Below are 22,089 nucleotides of genomic sequence, written 5' to 3' on the forward strand. Positions count from 1 at the left end.
TAGAATCTACGCGAATCGCTATGTTTCTTTAGTTATAGAGGAAGGGGTTTCTGGCATCCATATCTGAATCTGGGGAGAAGGAGGGAGGGCGGGGGTCTGGGCGGGTGCCCGCTGCCACCATGCACCAAGCGTGGGAACAGCCATGCAGCAGGTCTGAGTGTGGGGCGCCCGGGCAGCAAGGGTGCAGGGACCATGGGGACCCCGACGGGCCCGCCCTGCTGGGAATGTGACTGAGGTTCCAATAATCGTTCTCAGGTTTACCACCCAGATATCTATGTTGTGATTTCACTGCAATCAGGACGTTTATGCCAACTTCATACAAACAAAGGGGGGAATCAAAGCAAGCTGGCAGCTTGCCTCCAGTGAGGTTTACACGCTGACCACGGACCGAATCTGTGCGTTGACAACACAGGAAGTCGGCGTGCCTACTGCAGCCCCACCAGGTGGGTTTCTCATGCACCGTGAAACCCACTCTGTCTTCTCCCAGAACCGCCGGGACTTATGTTGAAATACTGGTGAAGCATAATGTTTTTAATTTCACACCTCACAGGGCACAGTTGAATGCTTCGGAACAGCGTAAACAAAAGTCAGGCCAAGCACTAAGGATGGACGAGTGGGAAGGGGGAAGGTGGCTTCCCCTGCGGCCCGTGTCCAGGTTTCTGAGGGCATCGAGAACTAACAAATGGGTGGGCTAAGGCCACGGGATGTGTTTCCGGTGTTTTGGCCACTGACACCCGTCTCTTCTGACAAGCACGTGTTAACACTGGGTGCAGCAGACCGTCTCTTTCTGAGGCTCCACCGGGAGACCACGTCTTACTTCTTCCTGGATTTCTGTTTGGTGGTGTCGTAGGCGCGGACTATTTCTTCCTGAGTCACGGCCCCGTGCTCCTCTTGCGAGAAGGCGTACCCATCTGGAAGAAGAGCACAGCGGGGCTGGTTAGGGGGACCAGGAGAGGCTGCTCGGGGGGCTGCAGCCGAGCTTCTGCACACTGGCCTCTGCAGCCTTGGATGGGGGTCCAGAGACCCGTGACCCCCTTGAAGGGGCGAGTGGCCAAGAGTGTGCAGAGGCCGGGTGGTTCTGTGCTGATGGGATGGGCAGGGCTCAGGGCTGGCCTCCCATTTCTGCCTGTGAAGCGTAGTCAGTGGGTCACCGGCCCGCGGCTGCGCTTTCCCACCACCAGTCAAGGGGAAAGGCGAAGTCATTCTTCGCCGGAAATGTCCCAGTCCGCCCGAAGCTGCAGGCCAGTCGGTAATTTATGAAGCTGTAAACATGCCAGGTAGGTAAATAGGCACATGCTAACGGTAAAGGCTGGCAAAGTGCACACAGTGCTGGGAGCTTGCCTCACTGACATCGCGTGGATTTGGACCATAATACATTGCAGCGGGTTTCCTTTTGGGTAAATAAAGAAAAAGATCACTAGATAAAGTCAAGAGGAATTTAATGATTGGCCCAGTGGCTACAGAAGGACTGGTTTTTACAATCAGCTCCAGTAATGATGCTGGTGACAATAGCAGACAGTTATCGAATGCTCCGTGTCTCAGGCACTGCTGTATGTACTACGTACACATAGCTCAGTTCTTCCTCCCGACAGCCCTGCGAGATGGGGGAGAGTTCTTCCCGTGCCACAGCTGGGGAAACTGAGGCGCCAGGTGACGTCATGACTTGCCCAAGGGCCAGCGCGCCCCTGCAGCTCCGTCCTGACAGCCCTAAGGCAGGGTTGTCCCTCCTAACTGGCCCTTCCCACAGGAGGGACATTTGCAGGAGTCCCTCTCTGTTGGCCGACCCTTCTGGGTCAGGGGTACGGAAACGTCCCGCAACTGGATTAGACCTTCTGAGCAAAAGACGTCACAGGCAACAGCATGCCTTTTGTCTGTGCATATTTATGACTGTTACTGGAGCTGTTAGTTCGTCATATCCTTTAAAGGAGAAGAAAAGAGAAATCTTGCCCATGTATCGTCCTGGATTCCTTTTTCTAAAATTTTAAACTTTATTGATATATTGGAGTAGAGCTGATTTACAATGTTGTGTTAGTTTCAGGTGTACAGCAAAGTGATTCAGTTATACATGTACCTATTCTTTTTCAAATTCTTTTCCCATGTAGGTTATTACAGAGTATTGAGCAGAGTTCCCTGTGCTATGTGCTTGTTGGTTATCTATTTTAAATATAGCAGTGTGTACGTGTCAGTCCCTAACTCCTAATCTATCCCTACACCCCCTCACCCCCGGTTCCATAAGTTCACTCTCTAAGTCTGTGAGTCTGTTTCTGTTTTGTAAATAAGGTCATTTGTACCAGTTTTTGAGATCCTGCATATAAGTGATATCACGTGATATCTGTCTTTCTTTGGCTGACTTACTTCACTTAGTATGATAATCTCCAGGTCCATCCATGTTGCTGCAAACGGCATTATTTCATTCTTTTTAATGGCCTTGTAATATTCCATTGTGTATATGTACCACATTTTCTTTATCCGTTCATCTGTCAGTGGACATTTAGGTTACTTCCATGACCTGGCTATTGTAAACATTGCTGCAATGAACACTGGGGTGCATGTATCCTTTCGAACCATGTTTTTCTCCAGATATTATGCCCCGGAGTGGGATTGCCAGATCATAGGGTAGCTCTGTTTTTAGCTTCTTAAGGAACCTCCACACTGTTCTCCATCGTGGCTGCACCAACTTACATTCCCACCGACAGTGTACGAGGGTTCCCTTTTCTCCATAGCCTCTCCAGCATTTCTCGTTTGCAGACTTTTTTCATGATGGCCATTCTGACTGGTGTGAGGTGATATCTCATTGTAGTTTTGATTTGCATTTCTCTAATTAACGACGTTGAGCATTTTCTCATGTGCCTCTTGGCAATGTGTATGTCTTCTTTCAAGAAATGCCTATTTAGGTCTTCTACCCATTTTCTGATTGGGTTGTTTGTTTTTTTGATATTGAGCCACATGAGCTGTTTGTAAATTTTGGAGATTAATCCCTTGTCGGTTGCATCATTTGCAAGTATTTTCTCCCATTCTGATGGTTGTCTTTTCGTTTTGTTTGCGGTTTCCTTTGCTGTCAAAAGCTTTTGAGTTTAATTAGGTCCTGTTGGTTTATTTTCGTTTTTATTTCCATTACTCTAGGAGATGTATCAAAAAAGACACTGATGGGGCTTCCCTGGTGGCGCAGTGGTTGAGAGTCCGCCTGCCGATGCAGGGGACACGGGTTCGTGCCCCGGTCTGGGAAGATCCCACATGCCGCGGAGCGGCTGGGCCCGTGAGCCGTGGCCGCTGAGCCTGTGCGTCCAGAGCCTGTGCTCTGCAACAGGAGAGGCCACAACAGTGAGAGGCCTGTGTACTGCAAAAAAAACCCCAAAAAAACCTGATGTGATTTATATCGAAGAGTGTTCTGCCTATGTTTTCCTCTAAGAAGTTTATGGTATCTGGTCTTATATTTAGCTCTTTAATCCATTTTGAGTTTATTTTTGTGTATGGTGTTAAAAAAATGTTCTAATTTTTTTTTTTGTACCATTTATCGAAGAGACTGTCTTCTCTATTGTGTAGTCTTGCCTCCTTTGTCATAGATTAATTGACCATAGATGCGTGGGTTTATTTCTGGGCTTTCTATCCTGTTCCATTGATCTATATTTCTATCTCTGTGCTAGTACCACACTCTTTTGATGATTGTAGCTTTGTAGTATAGTCTGAAGTCAGGGAGCCTGATCCCTCCAGCTCTGTTTTTCTTTCTCAAGATTGCTTTGGCTCTTTGGGGTCTTTTGTGTCTCCATAGAAATTTTAAGACTCTTTTGTTCTAGTTCTGTGCAAAATGCCACTGGTAATTTGATGGAGGTTGCACTGAATCTGTAGATTGCCTTGGGTAGTATAGTCGTTTTGACAATATTGATTCTCCCAATCCAAGAACATGATATATCTTTCCATCTGTTTGTGTCATCTTCGATTTCTTTCTTCTTACAGTTTTTGGAGTACAGGTCTCTTGCCTCCTTAGGTAGGTTTACTTTTGGCATTTTATTCTTTTTGATGTGATGGTAAATGGGATTGTTTCTTTAATTTCTCTTGCAACTTTACTAAATTCATTGATGAACTCTAGTAATTTTCTGGTTGCATCTTTAGGATTTTCTATATGTATTGGGTTTGCCAAAAAATTCGTTTGGGTCTTTCCATAGAATGTTATTGAAAACACCCGAACGAAGTTTTTGGCCAACCCAGTGGTATCATGTCATCTGCAAACGGTGACGGTTTTACTTCTTTTCCAATTTGGATTACCTTCATTTCCTTTTCTTCTCTGATTGCCATGGCTAGGACTTCCAAAACTATGCTGAATAAAAGTGGTGAGACTGGACATCCATGTCTTGTTCCTGATCTTAGAGGAAATGCTTTCACCTTTTCACCATTGAGTATGATGTTAGCTGTGGGTTTGTCATATATGGCCTTTATTATGTTGAGGTAGGTTCCCTCTTTGCCCACTTTCTGGAGAGTTTTTATCATAAATGGGTGCTGAATTTTGTCAGAAGATTTTTCTGCATCTATGAGATGATTGTATGGTTTTTATTCTTCAATTTATTGATGTGATGTATCACACTGATTGATTTGTGGGTAATGAAAAATCCTTGCATCCCTGGGATAAATCCCACTTGATCATGGTGTATGATCCTTTTAATGCATTGTTGGATTCGGATTGCTAGTAGTTTGTTGAGGATTTTTGTGTATGTTCATCAGTGATACTGGCCTGTAATTTTCTTGTTTTGTGGTATCTTTATCAGGTTTTGGTATCAGGGTGATGGTGGCCTCATAGAATGAGTTTGGGAGTTTTCATTCCTCTGCAATTTTGGAATAGTTTCAGAAGAATAGGTATTGACTCTTTTCTAAATGTTTGATAGGATTCACCTGTGAAGCCATTTGGTCCTCAACTTTTGTTTGCTGGGAGTTTTTTTAATTACAGTTTCAATTTCAGTACTTGTGATTGGTCTGTTCATATTTTCTATTTCTTCCTGGTTCAGTCTCGGGAGATTGTACCTTTCCAAGAATTTGCCCATTTCTTCCAGGTTGTCCATTTTATTGGCATACAGGTGCTTGTCGTAGTCTTATGATCCTTTGTATTTCTGTGGTGCCTGTTGTAACTTCTTTTTCCTTTCTGATTTTTATTGATTTGAGCCCTCTCCCTCTTCTTCTTGATGGGTCTAAAGGTTTATCAATTTTATCTTTTCAAAGAACCAGCTTTTAGTTTCATTGATCTTTTCTATTGTTTTTTTTGTCTCCATTTTTTTTTTTTGGTATGCGGGCCTCTCACTGCTGTGGCCTCTCCCGTTGCAGAGCACAGGCTCCGGACGCACAGGCTCAGCAGCCATGGCTCACGGGCCCAGCCGCACCACGGCATGCAGGCACGAACCCGTGTCCCCTGCATCGGCAGGCAAACTCTCAATCACTGCGCCACCAGGGAAGCCCCTTGTCTCCATTTCATTTATTTCTGTTCTGATCTTTATAATTTTTTTCCTTCTGCTAACTTTGGGTTTTTGTTTGTTCTTTCTCTAGTTGCTTTAGGTATAAGGTTAGGTTGTTTATTTGAGATTTTTCTTGTTTCCTGAGGTGAGATTGTAATTGCAATAAACTTCCCACTTAGGACTGCCTTTGCCATGTCCCATAGGTTTTGGATCATTGTGCTTTCATTTTCATTTGTCTCTAGGTATTTTTTGATTTCCTCTTTTGTTTCTTCAGTGATCCATTGGTTGTTTAGTAGTGTATTATTTAGCCTCCACGTGTTTGTGTTTTTTATAGTTTTTTTTCCTTGTAGTTTATTTCTAATCTCATAGTGGTGTGGTCGGAAAAGATGCTTGATATGATTTCAGTTTTCTTAAATTTACCGAGGCTTGCTTTGTGGCCCAGCATATGATCAGTCCTGGAGAACGTTCCGTGTGCACTTGAGAAGAATGTGTATTCTGCTGCTTCTGGATGGAATGCTCTATAAATATCAATTAAGTCCGTCTGGTCTAATGTGTCATTTAAGGCCTGTGTTTCCTTTTTGACTTTCTGTCTGATATGTTCATTGATGAACGTGGGGTGCTAAAGTCCCCCGCTATTACTGTGTTACTGTTGATTTCTCCTTTTATGGCAGTTAGTATTTGCCTTGTATGTTGAGGTGACCCTATGTTGGGTGCATATATATTTACAATTGTTATGTCTTCTTCTTGGATAGATCCTTTGAGCAATATGTAGTGTCCTTCTTTGTCTCTTGTAACAGTCTTTAAAGTCTATTTTGTCTGATACGAGTATTGCTCCTCCAGCTTTCTTTTGATTTCCACTTGCATGGAACGTCTTTTTCCATCCCCTCGCTTTCAGTCTGTACGTGTCCCTAGATCTGAAGTGGGCTTCCTGTAGACAGCATATGTATGGGTCTTGTTTTTGTATCCATTCACCCAGCCTGTGTCTTTTGGTTGGAGCGTTTAATCCATTTACCTTTAAGGTAATTATTGCTATGTATGTTCTTACTGCCATTTTGTTAATTGTCTTGGATTTGCTTTTGTAGGTCTTTTTTCTTCCCTTCCTCTTCTGTTGTCTTGTGATTTGATGACTAACTTTAGTGTTGTGTTTGGATTCCTTTTCCTTTGTTGTGTATCTATTGTAGGTTTTTGGTTTGCAGTTACCATGAGGTTTTGATATAGCAGTCTGTGTATAAACAAGATTGTTTTAAATTGCTGGTCTTTTAATTTCAAACACATTTCCAATATCCTGCATTTGTGCTCTCCTCTTCTCATGACTGCTGGTTTTGATATCATATTTGTGTGCAGACAGTTTCTTACCTCTACTGTATGTTTGCCTTTACTGGTGAGCTGTTCCGTTCATAATTTTCTTGTTTCTAGTTGTGGCCTTTTCTTTGCTTCCTAGAGAGGTTCCTTTAGCGTTTGTTGCAAAGCTGGCCTGGTGGTGCTGCATTCTCTTAGCTTTTACGTGTCTGTAGAGCTTTTGATTTCTCTTATCAAATCTGAATGGAGCCTTGCTGGGTAGAGTAATCTTGGTTGTAGTTTCTTGCCTTTGATCACTTTAAATATATCATGCCACTCCCTTCTGGCCTGCAGAGTTTCTGTTGAGAAATCAGCTTATAACCTTAGGGGAGGAGAGTTCCCTTGTACATTACTTGTTGCTTTTCCCTTACTGCTTTTTTTTTTTTTTCTTTGTCTTTCGTTTTTGTCAGTTTGTGTCTTGGCATGTTCCTCCTTGGTTTTATTGTCCCTAGGACTCTCTCTGCTTCCTGGACTTGGGCGACTGTTTCCTTTCCCATGTTAGGGAAGTTTTCAGCTATTTGCTCTTCAAATATTTTCTCAGGTTCAGCACTTTCACTCCTGTGGGAGAACTTGTGGTATAATTATTTTCCAGTTTGTGGGTTGCCTGTCCGGTGGGTATGGTATTTGATTTTATCAAGATTGCTCCCCTCCTACTGTCTCGTTGTGGCGGCTTCTTTGCTTTTGGATGTAGGGTGTCTTTTTTGGTAGGTTGCAGCGTTTTTCTGTTGATATTGTCCAGCAGTTAGTTGTGATTTTGGTGTTTCTATAAGAAGAGGTGAGCTCATGTCCTCCTACTCTGCCATCTCGTGACCCTTAGTCCTGGATTCTTACTTTACTCAGACATTTGGCTTAAAAAGGAAAGTTTCTGGACTATAAAGACATACAGTAGCAATGTCTAAAAAAGTCCTCGTGGGATGGAGGAGAGGAAGTGACTTCCTGCTCTGATCACACTGGAAACCAAGTCTCCATCCTCCCCAGGGCTGGCTGGCCAGCTCTTCCCGAGAGCATGCCTTTCAGCCTGAGAGGACCCCGCGGCTCAGGAGGGCCACCCTGGGAGGCAGGAGGTGTGGGCTGAGCTGCAGCGGTGGCCTGGGAGCCACTGAGGACATGGCTGGGCAGCAGGGGGCACGTGGGAGTGAAAGCAGAGTGAGGACACAGGCGCCCCCATGGGGCGTCGGTCGAGCTGCTCACCTGCATTTCTAACACAGACCAAACCCACCAACCCAAAGGCCCCACCCCGGGACAGCAGCCCGAGGGCAGCGTGAGCCCCTGCAGCTGGTGCAGGCAGGTGGCTCATCCTGCCCTGGGTGGCCCTGGCACTCCTGGGCTTCCTCATGGCCCACTGCTTCCTACAAGGAGGCTGTGCTGGGTCTCCCAGCCTCGGGGGCTTCCTGGGACCTGAAGATGAAATGCCTCCTCTCACCTCTGAGCTGTGGGTCGGAGGTGATGGTGGACGAGGAAACCTCCTGAAACCTGTGTGGCTGTGGGCACTGCAGCCCTGGTGTCCAGGCCCCAGCGTGCTCTTTGTGCTGTGTCTTGGCTGCCACGATGTACCAGACCAGCTGCCTCTCCCTGGGCTCTGGACAGCATCCACCTTCCAGTCTCCTGAAGGGGATGTTTCTAGGCATATCGGTTGTTTCCCGAGCTGGCCCCAGAGCTGTCCTCGGATCCCCCATGCTGCTGGGTGGTGGGCCTGCCACCCAGGGGGACGCTTCCCTGCAGAAGGGGCCCTGACCCCGAGAGATGGGGATACCGTGTAGCTCTTCCCTCCCCAGGGAGGTAGGTGACCGCGGGGCTCTCTGTCCCTAGCTGGCCATCTCCCTGCCCTGCTTTCACGGTAGAGCTGAGCCCAGGGCCGAGGGCGCCCGTGAGAAGCGCTCGTTCCAATCCTCGCTTGGCTGTGACTTGGCCACAGAACCGGGGCCCTTTAAGCTCTCTGTCTTCTTGGTTTACTTTTCTGTAAAATGAATGGGCTGGACTGGGCCAGGCCCAGGTCCTCTCAGCTCCTATCCACCACATGGGCGCCAGCATGGTTCCTTGGCTGGTGGTGCTCAGGCCACAGAGCCCTCTCCTGTGGTTGGGGCTAATTCTACACTTGGCGCCCAGAGAGGCGGCCTCTACTCCAGGCCAGGGACGAAGGAGCCTGTTGTGACAGTCATCCCAAACAGAGCAATTGCTACCTGCCTTTTAATGTGGTTTTTTTGGGGGGTGGGGGGCAGGGGAAGGAATGAAGGGGACTTGCTGAGACGTAAACATGAACATTGTTTGGGACTGTCCTTTTGGGAAAAGCATCTGGAATTGTCTACCCCTGTTCAAGTGGAAGGGGCAGCAGCCCTGTCTTTATTTATTCGTTGTTTTCCACTCAGATCCACCTGTACCTGCGGGAAGCCAGCTGCAGTGCTCTCCACAGCTCCTGTTTGTGTCATGGGCGCAAGGGCCGTCCAGTGGGATAACTAACTCAGCCCCTCTGGAGTGGGAAGGGTTTCTAGGCATCTGTCCTAAGGGACAGCAGAGGGAAGCTTCTGGTTCGATAGCAAATCTCCTCTCTCAGGGTCAGCAGAGTGCCCAGAGGTCACTACCAGAGGGCTTCTCCACCAGCTCCCCTGGGTGCATCCACCATCATGTTTCCAAAATGGGCACCAGGATGTTCTTAGTCTCTACTGAGCTTAAGTGGACTTTGAATTCAAGAAAGAAAGGAGGGCTTCCCTGGTGGCGCAGTGGTTGAGAGTCTGCCTGCGGATGCAGGGGACACGGGCTCTTGCCCCGGTCCGGGAAGATCCCACATGCTGCGGAGCGGATGGGCCCGTGAGCCATGGCCACTGAGCCTGCGCGTCCGGGGAAAAAAAAAAAAGGAGAGTGGCCTGATAGGGTGGTCCTGGGAGCACGGGCGTCTCTGTGATTCAGGTAAATATTTTCCTCTTTAGAAACAAAGCCTGATAGGGGTTAGAGCAGGACAGCAGGGACCATAATCACCCAGCCAGCCTCTGCCTGCCCAGCCTGACAAAGAAACCGCATCCATTCACTAGCTCTTGCCTGATGGACGTTTAACTGCCATTATTTGCATCCAAACTCAGAGGGAGCCCCTGGCTCTCAGCATTTCCCACAGTCATTCATCTTCAGGAAGTCCTGACAGCCAGGAAGGAATGATGGGGGCCTGGAGAAAGCATTCAATGGACCAGACCTTCCTAAATGCTCAGCCATGGCCAGGATCCGGGGATAGAATTCGGGTAGGTGGAACGGCAGGTTGCATTTCTTATTTGTTTTGTCTTCCTCTGGTAGAACACTTGGTGAAGTCCATAAAATCATGTCATTTTTTTTTTCATTATTTTGGAATAAAACTTCCCTGAAATAGCGTTTTTTTGAATCTGAGCTCTCATAACATCTTGATGAAAGTAGCTATTTTCTGTCTGGGAAAAGACTCCTAATAGCAATTGGGAAATTGGGAACACTGTGTGGATGGTAAGGAAATTAGACCGTGTAGGAAACAATGAGCTCGGTTGCTAGTACTGTGTGCGGGTGGTCCATCAGAACAAGTGCTCCAAGACTAGGGCTTTTCCTTCCGGTTTCCTGGGAAGACTGAGGCCGGAGACAAGCAGAAGCCTGGAGCCCCTCCCGATGCTTGATGGCCTTCTCTGGGGGGTCCGTGACTGAAACACCCTGGGATCCATTAGGGTCCTACTCCTAGTTGCTGAGTGCCTTTAAAATGTGGTGTGATTTTAGCAGCTTGCCTGTTTTTTGTATTTGTTGATCAGAATTTTGGTTTGGTCCTTCAAAATACTGGGAGTTCATAAAACGTTTTGTAGTAGTTTTAAGACCCTTTATGGCACTCCCACGAAAGCTCTCGTGCCGCCTTTGCTCTCGGTGTCTGCTCTTTCTCTGGGCGGACGCTGCATAGCGCGAGCCCTGCGTTTAGGGAACCAGTCCTCGCGTTCTCTGTGCCCGTCACCGGGAAGCCTCACAGGCTGTGTAAGATGCAGATCATTCTGTTTTTCTCCTCAGAGGAGAAGACAGACGTTTAGAGAAATATGTAAGTAGCCTAAAGTTATTCAATTTGTGGCAGAAAAAGCAAGTAATACCTAACATTTGGACTCCACGCAGTCAGGCTCTGTTCCAGGCACTTTATGTGTACAATCTCAGTGAATCCTCCCAATAACCCCAGGGAGGTTCTCACGTCATCTGTACTACAGGTGTAGGAACAGAGGGGTTAACTTACCTAAGGTCACAAAGTGGCACAGCTGGGACGGGACCGCAGGCAGCCTGGCTCTGAGGTGGAGCCCCGGACCTCGTGGCTGGGACCCTGCCACCCAGCCTCCTCGGGACTCAATCTCTCTCGAGGATCAGAGGCCATGGCTGGGGTCTGGGGCCTGGGGTCTGGGGCCCGGGCTCTGCGGGGCCACTTAATGTGCCCACCTGAGACTCTTGGCCAGGTGTCTTGGGGCAGAGAAGCCTCAGAGAATGCGGGCCATGTGGGCCCTGCTGGGAGCTACTGCAGCCCCTTCTCCCACGGGGATGTCCAGGCGGGGGCGGTCACCGACGGCCATGACGTCCCCACCTGTTCCTTTCCTTCCCTCTGTTGAGAAAGTCTGCAAAGATGTGTTCACCGTGGGGGGATGGAGCTCAGCTGAGCTGGGCAGAGATCCTCAAGTACCTGTCCTAAGGATGCAGTGATGCTTCACTTTCTACCCCTTGTTTCCGTCTCAACTCAGGGAGAGAAAGGAGAGCAGAAGTGGGGCGTCAGCTGAAGAGATGGCAGTGCGGGCGGGGACGAGGCAGGATTCAGAGGCAGGAACCAGGGCCTCAGCTGGGGAAGGGAGGCTGCCTATGCAGGGGCCCCTGCACTCGGCTGCAGCACCCTCGCCCGCCTGGCAGCCCAGGGGCTGGATTGCAGGTGAGCCCATCCCTTCCTCGAGCTCCATCTGGCGTTTCCCCGCCCCCCACCCCCACCCCGCTCCTCTGGGCTCTGACGCATCCCCACAGACCCTGCTTGGCAGAAACGGGGCCTGGTCTCCAGCTGCAGGGGCGGCGCGGGGCACAGCCTTCCTGGGAAGACCACAGAGACTTTTCCCCAGTGATTGCCATTGTTGTGATTAATATGCCAGTAGCGTAGGGCTACTTTGGGGGGAACCATGTAAAAGGAGCATCACTTCAGTCTTAGAAAGAATCTGATGGGGAGGCTGCCACAGGAGCTGAACCACATCAGATCTGAAGTTTACGGGTCGTGTCATTCAGACATTTGACTGGATCCCGGGGAATCGCCTACCCACCGGGTGTACCTGCCTGGGGCCAGATACCCCATTTCCACTTCCGGGTGTAGAGCCTGGCAGTGGTCCACGCCACGTGCCGGCGGGCTACTCACGTGGCACTGACTGCTGGAGGGAACTGCCCCGGAAGTGGGTGGGCGGTGTCTTCCTGCCCAGCCTCTTGAGCAGCCGGTCTCGCTCGTTGGTCCTGGGGGCACATCACACATGGTCAGTCTCCGGCCACGAGGACACCTCTCCAAGGTGCTCAGAGAAAGAATGGCTTCAGGTCGTAACGTGAAACAGACCTGGGAAAGGCTGCCCCACGTCAAGGAGAACGTCCCGTTTTGCCAACTGCCCCTCTATTTACATTAGATGCTGCCTGGACGCCTCGAGAGCGGCTCCCTCCTCTGAAAACCCGCTCTGCGTGCACCCCGTCCCTACACGACCCTCGGAGCCCCGCCTGCCTCCTGACGGAAGGGGACCAGGGCCCCTGCCTCCGGGGCAAGGAGTGAGCTGTTGCTCCGGTGAGCGGAAAGCTTCCATTCCACCTGCCCCCCCCCCCCCGGCCTGGAGCCTCGCCTGGGTGCCCCAGGACCCGGCCAGAGACAGTTGCCTCTGATGCTTATTTTGAACCACAATGAAAACCAAGGTCAGTTTTCTTTGAAAACACAAGGATTAGGCGTGCTTCCTGTCTCTCCTGAAATGGCCCCTTCTCTAAGGCTGCCGCTGCTCTGGGGCAACACGGAGGTTCTCCCTAGAGGACAGCTGGGCTTTACGACCAACCAAAGGTGGGGGGTTGGGAAATGCTCGAGAATGGCCCCGATTTCCTGCTGCCGGGGTGTCACCGGGCTTGCCCCCAACAGACTGCGATGTACAGCGTTGGCCGGCACCCTCTGTGACGGCTGAACTGTACCCCTCCAGACTGCACCTGCAGGAGCCCTAACCATCCAGGGTCTCAGGATGGGGCTGGATTACAAGATGAGGCCTTTAAAGGTCACATGAGGTCATCGGGGTGGCCCTAATCCAAGCTAACTGGGGTTCTTAGGAGAGGGGATTAAGACACACACACTGAGGGACGGCCATGTGAGAACACGGGGAGAAGATGGCCTTCACCTGCAAGCAGAGGAGCGAGGCCTCGGAAGGAACCAGCCCTGGAACACCTTTGCTCTGGGACTTCTGACCTCCAGAACCGTGGGAAAATACACCTCTGTTGTTTCAACCACCTGCTGTGCAGCACTTTGCCACGGCAACGCGTACATCCCCAGTCTGCTGTCCGGGAACTTGAGGGCGCGAAGTTGGAAGAGCTGCAGTTGCTTGTGGTCCAAAGCCCCTCCCCCCAGCCCATCCAGGCCTGAGCCCAGGGTCCACTTCACGCTCCCCCGAGGGCCTTTGCAGGGGGAGCAGGGCCCGGCTACTCTCAACAGTCCTATGAGCTGAAGTTCACTGTGCTCTTGGGTTTCTGCAAGAGAGCAGCTTCTGATCGTCTTGGCTGAAACACCAAGGTTTAATTGGTCACCAGCTCAGGGCAAGCCCCAGCCTACCCACCTTGGGAAGATGGCTGATGAGAATACACACTTCTTCTGTCCCCTCACCCTGCTGCTCCCTTCTCGCTCATCTTCCCTTCCAGGGGCCACCTTAACCGCCCTGGGCCACAGGGATGAGCAGATGCACGGTCCTCCTGTGGCCGCCTGACGTCCGCAGCGCCCGTGCTGGCTGCTCTCAGCTGTGTGACCCGCACGGGCCACGGTTCCTGCACAGGAGGCACTGCCAGGCAGCTCCGAGCCCAGCTGAGAGGGGCTCCCTGAGGCCCTCCCCGCTGGGACCCTGGTGAGATGAAGGCATATCTCCCCAGGAACTGAGGGACAGACTGGGCGCTCCACCCTGCCTCTCCTGGACCCTCTGACGTTTCAGGTCCAGAAGGTCCTCCTAGTGCTGGGGCTCGTGAGAACCTCACAGAGCCACGGACGGGAAGGGCTCTCTGAAATCATGCATCCTGGTCTCTAGCTGGGCGGCTGAGGAAACAGCCTCAGCCTCGCCAAAGACAAAGGGCACAGGGCACTGTGCTGGGCAGACGTCTCTAATTTCTGTGTGGGACGGCGTATGCTTTTCTCTCTCTTTTTTATAATGAAATATTCAAACAAACACAGAAACTAGCACAGAAAACATCCACCAACCCGCTCAGCTTTAGCCAAAGACAGCACCACCCTTTGACCCTGCTGTGTCCTGCAGCCCTTCCTCCCATGTGGGGAGGGGGACATGGGGCCAAGGAGACATGTCCACCAAGAGCCCACACCTGCCCCCAGCCCAAGTACGCGAGACCTTAGAAGTCCCTGCCCAGTAACGCCCAAGCTGGCATCCAAGGCCAACCTGACCCCCCTTGCTAGCTCCATATCCCTAGAAGTAGACCACACAGCCAGGGTCCATGCTCTGAGGCCTGGGGGGGGTGGCCAGAGGGTGGTTGTAGCGCGAGACGTGTGGACTGGGCTGTCCACACGCGAGTGCAGGTCCCCTGCCGGTGCAGGACAGAGCTGGGGTGGGGGTGGGGTACACAGGGCAGCTACCTCTTCCCTGTGTTAATCACTGTCTCCAGAGAATCTGGGCATCACAAGGCACTGTGGTCTTCACCCACGTGAGTTAATCAAGGTACATGGCTATTACAACTTGCACACACTCAGACACAGCCTCCACTTGTACTGTGTCCTGCGAGTGTTGGAAAAGTTGAAGCCAGAAAGGGGTATAACGTTTACCATTTATAGCATTCTATTATCTATAGATGGTTTGAAAGCCATCTACTCACAAAGACATAGGGAAAAGTGAAGAAACACAGTCAGCTGTTTACTTTGGTTAATTCTGGTTAATGAGAAGAAAAGAAAAACGGAGTACAGATTAGCACAGGGAAATGAGATTTGGGTTTATAAACAAGAGAACTCGTGACAAAATACTACAAACCGAATTCAGCAGTATAATGAAAGGCTTACACAACCTTACCAAATGGGATTTATCCCAGTAATGCAAGGGTGATTCAACATACAAAAAGCAATTAATATAATACACCACATTAATAGAATGAAGGAAGAATATCAATGATCATCTAAATTAACGCAGAAAGATCATCTGACAAAATCCAACACCCTTTCATAATAAAAATACTCAGCAAACTAAGACGGGAAGGGAAGTTCTACCACATAACAGAGCATTTATGAAAAACCCACAACTGACAACATACTCAATGGTGAAAGACTGAAAACTCTATGATCAAGATAAGGATGCCTGCTTTTACCACTTCTACTCAAGGAATTTACTAGAAGTGCTAACTAAAGCACTTAGGCAAGATTCCAACAGTCTTTTTTTTTTTTGCAGAAACAAATATTTATCCTATGATTCATAGGGAATTACAAGGGGCCCCAGATAGCCAAAACAATCCTGGAAAAGGAACACCACAGTTATAGGACTCATACTAACTTATTTCAAGAGTTAATATAAAACTACAGTAATGAAAATAGTGTGGTACTGGCATCAGGATACACATATAAATCACTGTAATGTAGTTAAGAGTCATATGTCTATGGTCAGCTGACTTTTGGCTAGGGTACCCAGACCATTCATAAGGAGAGGAAAGTCTGTTCAGCATATGGGTCTGGAGTAACTGGATTTCCACACTCAAAAGAATGAGGTTGACCCCTTACCTGCAATCACATACAAAAAGTAGCTCAAAATGGATCAAAGACCCAAAATATAAGAGCTAAATGTTTACGACCTTGAACTTGGTGATGTTTCTTAGATATGACACTCAAAGCATAGGCAACAAAAGGAAAAAATAGATAAATCGGACTTCATCAAAAACCTTTGTGAATCAAGACATTATCAAGAAAGTGAACAGCCTAATCAAAAAATGGGCAGTAAAGCAATTATACTCCAATAAAGATGTTAAAAGAAAAATGGGCAGAACACCTAAACAGACATTTCTCCAAAGAAGACAGATGTCCAAAAAGCCCATGAAAAGATGCTCAACATAGCTAATTATTAGGGAAATACAAATCAAAACCACAATGAGATTTCACCTCACACTGGTCAGAATGGCCCTCATTAAAAAATCTAGAAACAATACATGCTGGAGAGGGTGTGGAGAAAAGGGAACCCTCCTATACTGCCAGTAGGAATGTAAATTTGTACAACCATCATGGAGGGCAGTATGGAGGTTCCTTAAAAAAACTAAATACAGAACTACCACTTGATCTAGCAATCCCACTCCTGGGCATATATCTGAAGAAAACCATAATTCGAAAAGATACATGCACACCAGTGTTCACTGCAGGAATGTATACAGTAGCCAAGACATGGAAGCAACCTAAGTGTCCATCGACAGAGGAAGGGATCTACACAGTGGAATATACTCAGCCATAAAAGAGGAACGAAGTAATGCCATTTGCAGCAACAGGCATGGACCTGGAGATTACCATGCTAAGTGAAGTAAGTCAGAGAAAGACAAATGTATGCTATCACTTATATGTGGAATCTAATAAAAATGATACAAATGAACTTATTTACAAAACAGAAACAGACTCACAGATCTCGAAATCAAACCTGTGGTTACCAAAGGGGAAACATGGGGGGAGGTGATAGGAGCTGGGGATTGACATATACACACTACTATATATAAAACAGGTAACTAACAAGGACTTATTGGTATGACACAGGGAACTCTACTCAATATTCTGTACTAACCTATATGGGAAAAGAATCTGAAAACGAATGGATATGTATATATGTACAACTGATTCACTTTGCTGTACACCTGTAACTAACACACCACTGTAAATCAACTACACTCCAATAAAAATTTTTTAAAAAGGGAAAAGACAACCATAAAATGAAAGTATTTACAAATCATATAGCTGGTAACGGTCTAGAGTCCAGAATATATCAATAATCCCAACAACTCAACAGCATAAAAGATGGACAAACCAAATCAAAAACAGGCAAAGGATTTGGATACATTATCCGAAGAAGAAACACAACGGCCAACAAGCACATGAAAAGATATTCAACATCATTAGTCATTAGGGAAATGCGGGTCAAAACCACAAAGAAATAGCACTTAACATCTACTAGGATGGCTATAAGTGAAACAAGAACAGATAATAACAGGTATTGGAGAGGATGTGGAGAAACTGGAACCCTAGCACATTACTGGTGGGTCTGTAAAGTGGTGCAGCCATTGTTCCTCACTAACTTCAACATGGAATTACCGTCTCACCTAGCAATTCCACTCCTAGGTCACCTTTAGCCAAAAGAACTGAAAATGGACTCAGACACTTGTACACCAATATCGAGAGCAGCATTATTCACAATAGCCAAAAGATGAAAACAATCCAGACATCAATTGCTGAATGGATAAACAAAGTGTGGTCTGTCCATACGATGGAAAATTATTCAGCCACAAAAAGGAACAGAGTATGACACATGCACAACACGGAGAAACCTTGAGAACCTCACGGTGAGTGAAAGAAGCCAACGCCGTAGGCTGCGTCTTGCACGGTTCCATTCATATGAAATGTCTGGAACAGGCAAATCACAGAGAACGAGCATTGGTTCCCGGGGAGCGCAGGGCATCCCGGGGATGCTCAAAGCATCCGAGGTTTCCTTTCAGGGAGACGAAAATGTTCTGGAACTAGACAGGGGTGACGATCGCACATCATCATGAAGGTACTAAACGCCCCTGAACTGTACTCTTTAAAACGGTAAATCTTATACACAGGATGGATAAACAACAAGGTCCTACTCGAGCACAGGGAACTACATTCAGTATCCTGTGATAAACCATGATGGAAAAGACTGAAAAAGAATGTATATATATGTGTAACTGAATTTAACACAACACTGTAAATCAGCTATACTTCAATAAAATTTTAAAAAAAATAAAAAACAGGAGAAGGAGTGGGTCCTGAATTGGAGGTAAATTCCCTCCCATCACCTGAATGGTTGGTAACGATGTCATCTTCGTGGTTTATTTCTCCGATGGTGGGGGTGGAGTTCAGTGCTTGCTTTGACCTTTTTCCATCCCAGCTTAGGCATGGACGCTGCCTGAGATCTGTCCCCCCATATGGAAGGTGCAGGTAAACACCAGTGATAGTGGTGAAAGCCCATCTCACACAGCCCCTTAAGGCAGGCTCTGCTGAGAAGCCAGCGCCTCTCCAGGGAGGTGGTTGGTGCACTCCTGTCTCAAAGAACAAGCAGCGTCAGGAAGGAGCAGAGAGCTGGCAAGCGTTGCTCGCGAGAATAATAAACTTTTACGTCCGCATTTCTGTCAGGAGGCTGTTCCTGCTAAAATCACACACGCATAACTGGCACAGAGCAGAACGTGGAGAATAGAGCGAGTAATTACAAATCTGTTTTTTGGTCTTGTCAGTAGTTACAGCTGGTAGGAATCACAGCTGACACCACAAAGCAGCCAAAAACAAATAGGTATTTTTAGAAACGTACTGTTAAATGATGGCTGGATGGTCTTCAAAACATAAATCTGACAGGTTCCTCAAGATAAAAGCGAATCAAAGTCCCCGTTCCTTCAGGTAGGGCCAGACACCTACCAGGCTATCAGACTGCTGAAATTCTAACCCACTTTCCTTTCTTTAATTATTTATTTAATTTTATTTTTGGCTGTGTTGAGCCTTCGTTGCTGCGTGCGGGCTTTCTCTAGTTGCGGGGAGCGGGGGCTACTCTTCGTTGCGGTGCGCGGGCTTCTCGTTGCGGTGGCTTCTCGTTGCGGAGCTCGGGAAGAGAATTCAGATTGCATAGAGCAGTTGGAGGACAGTCTGGCTGAGGACAGGACAGCATTCAAGGTTAACTAATTTAATACAAATCCCACTCCCAAAGTAAAAAGGTAGATTCCTGTAGTCCTTCCTGGCCTCAAGTCTCCTCTGACTATCAAAACTGGGAACTGGAGGGAAGAAAGCCCTGTCTTAGCACAGTGATTTTCTTCTCTTCTAGACAAGGCTTTGGAAAGTGGGGTAAGGGGACCATTCTGGGCGTTGGAAGAAATCTCATTCTCGTACAGTGTGGACTGGGTGATTTCCTGCCAAAAAAGAAGACCAAGGAGTGGTAGTACCAAACTAGGCAGTGACTCTGACAGGGGAAGCAGCAGATCTGCAGCCTCAGAAATAGGTGGGATCTGTCTGTTGACAACCATCCCTGGCTCAGAACAGAGGTGGTGTGTATGAGGTAACTGCGCTGATTGACGGGACTGCCCAGGAAGACTTTAACAAAAAGAGAGGCAGGGGACACTGAAAAGATCCAAAAGCAAAGATAGATACACGTAATCCTTTTCCGCTGTGCCTGCTAGTGATGTGGTAATGTAAGTAAACCAGTGAGCAGTGAGGTTAGGAGGAAAGTCCAAAAAAAATAGAAGGTAGTAGCCACCAACTACACTGTTCTTTCACCTGAAACAGCAACTTAGGTAAAACTGGCAAAATGGCTTCTCCTGAAAATTAGAACTGCATTACTATAATCTATATACCTTTAAAAGGTTAAAAAAAAAAAAAAAGAACTTAAAAAAAAATTCCTGTCCGGAGAGACTTCTGCTTCCAAGATGGAGTAGATGTATTTTCTCTCTTCCTCCTGTTAAGTACAACTGACAACCCTGGACTCTACATGTAAAACAAATATAAAGGTGAAGATGGAGAACTGGAAAGGTGGAGATAGGAAGGAAGACCAGCTATGAACCTTGGAGCATGAGAAACCCGAGTTTTCTTTTGGCTCGTAGATTCCAGACTTGGAGCAGAAAAGCCTGGCAACCCAGAAACGCCCGGGGGTGCAGGCAAGAAAGCCCTCTTCTCTTCAGCCAAAGGAGCAGGAAAGTGGCGGCCTCGTAAGACAAAAAACTTTCAGACCATGATCACTTTACTCCAGCCAAACACCCCAGAAAAAAACTGTGGCTCCACTCCAGTCCAGCCAGCAGAGACCAAGTGGGGAGCCCAGATGTCCACCCTCACAAGGTTGCTACATGGTGCTCCAGAGCCCCTACTGAGGTGGTAACAGAGGAGGCCAAATAGGAACCTGGGACTTTCGTCCCTGCCAGCCGATAATGAGGCCTCTGGTACCCTGTGGTGTCAGCAGAGATGACAGGAGCTGCATGGGGAGAATGGACTTCTGTCCTTCCTCTCCTCACTGGGGCGGTATCAGACGAGGCCTGAGGGAGAATCAGGACTTTCAGCCTTCCTCAGTAGTGACAAGGCCACACCCATACCTCTGACCCCTCCCCACCCCCTGCAGTGTCAGTGGAGACCACGTGAAGAGCAGGAATTCTCACCCCCTCTCTGCAGGCGTCAGCACAGACCGAGTAGGGGATCTGGATGGCCTCTACCTAGCAGGAGAGGGCCTGCCGTAAAATCCAGGGTCACACCCAAATGTCCAGGTTCTATGTGACCACTGTTATACGAAGAACCAAGAAGACCTAAAACTGAATGTAAGGAAAAATCGATAGACACCAACGTCAGGATAACAGATGTGGTGGAATAATCTGGCCAAGACTTTAAAAACAGCCACGACAAAAACGCTTCGGTGAGCAATTACGAACATGCTGAAAGCAAATGGAAAAAAAGAGGAAAGGCTCAGCAAAGAGACAGAAGGTATAAGAAGAACCAGTTGTAAACTTTGGAACTCAAAAATACAATAACGGAAATTGAAAGCTCAGTGGATGGGCTATCTTGATGGCAGGGTAGAGGGGACAAAGGAAATAATCAGTAAACTGGAAGACGGAACAGTCGCAATGATCCAATCTGCGTAACAGAAACAAAACAGCCTGAAGGAAAAATGAGCAGAGTCTCGGACCTGTGGGAATATAACAGGCAATATAACATTCACGTCTTCAGAGTCCCAGAGGAGAGGAGAAAGAGGATGGGGCTGGAAAAGCACTCCAAGTACTAAAGGGTGAAAACTTCCCAAATTTGGTGGGAGAGCTAATCCTACAGATTCAAGAAGCCACATGAATCCTACCTAGGATAAATCCAGGCCAAGACATTGTGATTAAACGTCCGAAAACTAAAGACAAAGAAAAGGTCTTAAAAGCAGCCAAAGAGAAATGACCCTTTACCTATAGTGGAAAACCAGTTTGAACGACAATGGATTTCTCATCAGAAATCACCGAGGCCAGAAGTGGCATAATATTTGTCAAGGGCTGAAGGAAAACCGTCAACTCAGTGAAAAATACCTCTCAGGAATGAAGAAGACAGCAAGACACTCTCAGGTGGAAAGAACAGAGAGAGTCTGTCACCATCAAAACCACCCCATAGGGCTTCCCTATAGGGAAGGTGGCGCAGTGGTTGAGAATCTGCCTGCCGATGCAGGGGACACGGGTTCGAGCCCTGGTCTGGGAAGATCCCACATGCCGCGGAGCAGCTAGGCCCGTGAGCCACAACTACTGAGCCTGAGCGTCTGGAGCCTGTGCCTCGCAACAAGAGAGGCCACGATAGTGAAAGGCCCACGCACCGCGATGAAGAGTGGCCCCCGCTTGCCGCAACCAGAGAAAACCCTCACACAAAACGAAGACCCAACACAGCCAAAAATAAATAAATAAATAAATAATCCTTAAAAAAAAAAAAAACCAAACAACACCCTGTAAGAATTTCTAAAAGAAGTTCTAAAAACAAAAAGGGAATAATAAAAGAAGGAGTTTTTGGAACATCAGGAAAGAAGAAAGAACATGGTAAGTGAAACTATGGGTAAATACAATGGGCTTTCCCTTTCCTCTTGAATTCTCCAAATTAAGTCTGACTAGTTAAAGCAAAAATTACATACTGTCTGATGTGGGTCTAAATACGTGTAGAGAAAATATTTAAGAAAATTATAAATGTGGGTGGGTTAAGAGCTATAACAGGAGGTAAGGTTTCTGTATTTCATTCAAATTGGTAATATGACAGCACCAGTACACTGTGATTAGTTACGTATATATAATATAGTGCCTAGAACAACCAGTAAAAAAGCTGTGTTATGAGACACACTAAAAAACACAACAGAAAAGTAAAAACAGAATCCTAAAAAATGTGCACATAACACGTGAAAAGGAAGAAAAAAGAAAA

The 22,089-nt window shown here is 47.6% G+C and overlaps 1 protein-coding gene across 3 annotated transcripts in view; it reads right to left on the reverse strand.

Annotated features, from left to right (window-relative positions):
* Window positions 1-394: 394 nt before the first annotated feature.
* Window positions 395-22,089, reverse strand: part of ATP8A2 (ATPase phospholipid transporting 8A2) — a 477,972-nt gene continuing 456,277 nt past the window's right edge. For all 3 annotated transcript variants that reach the window (XM_029210474.1, XM_029210475.1, XM_029210476.1), the window contains 2 exons: window positions 12,133-12,224; window positions 395-911 (listed from right to left, as the gene is read on the reverse strand). In XM_029210474.1, coding sequence (XP_029066307.1) covers window positions 814-911; window positions 12,133-12,224 — 190 coding nt within the window. In that variant the 3' untranslated portion in view covers window positions 395-813. The remainder of the gene's footprint in view (window positions 912-12,132; window positions 12,225-22,089) is intronic.

Source organism: Monodon monoceros, unplaced genomic scaffold, assembly GCF_005190385.1.
Source record: "Monodon monoceros isolate NGI ecotype Baffin Bay Population unplaced genomic scaffold, NGI_Narwhal_1 Super_Scaffold_8, whole genome shotgun sequence".
NCBI classification, from domain to species: domain Eukaryota; kingdom Metazoa; phylum Chordata; class Mammalia; order Artiodactyla; family Monodontidae; genus Monodon; species Monodon monoceros.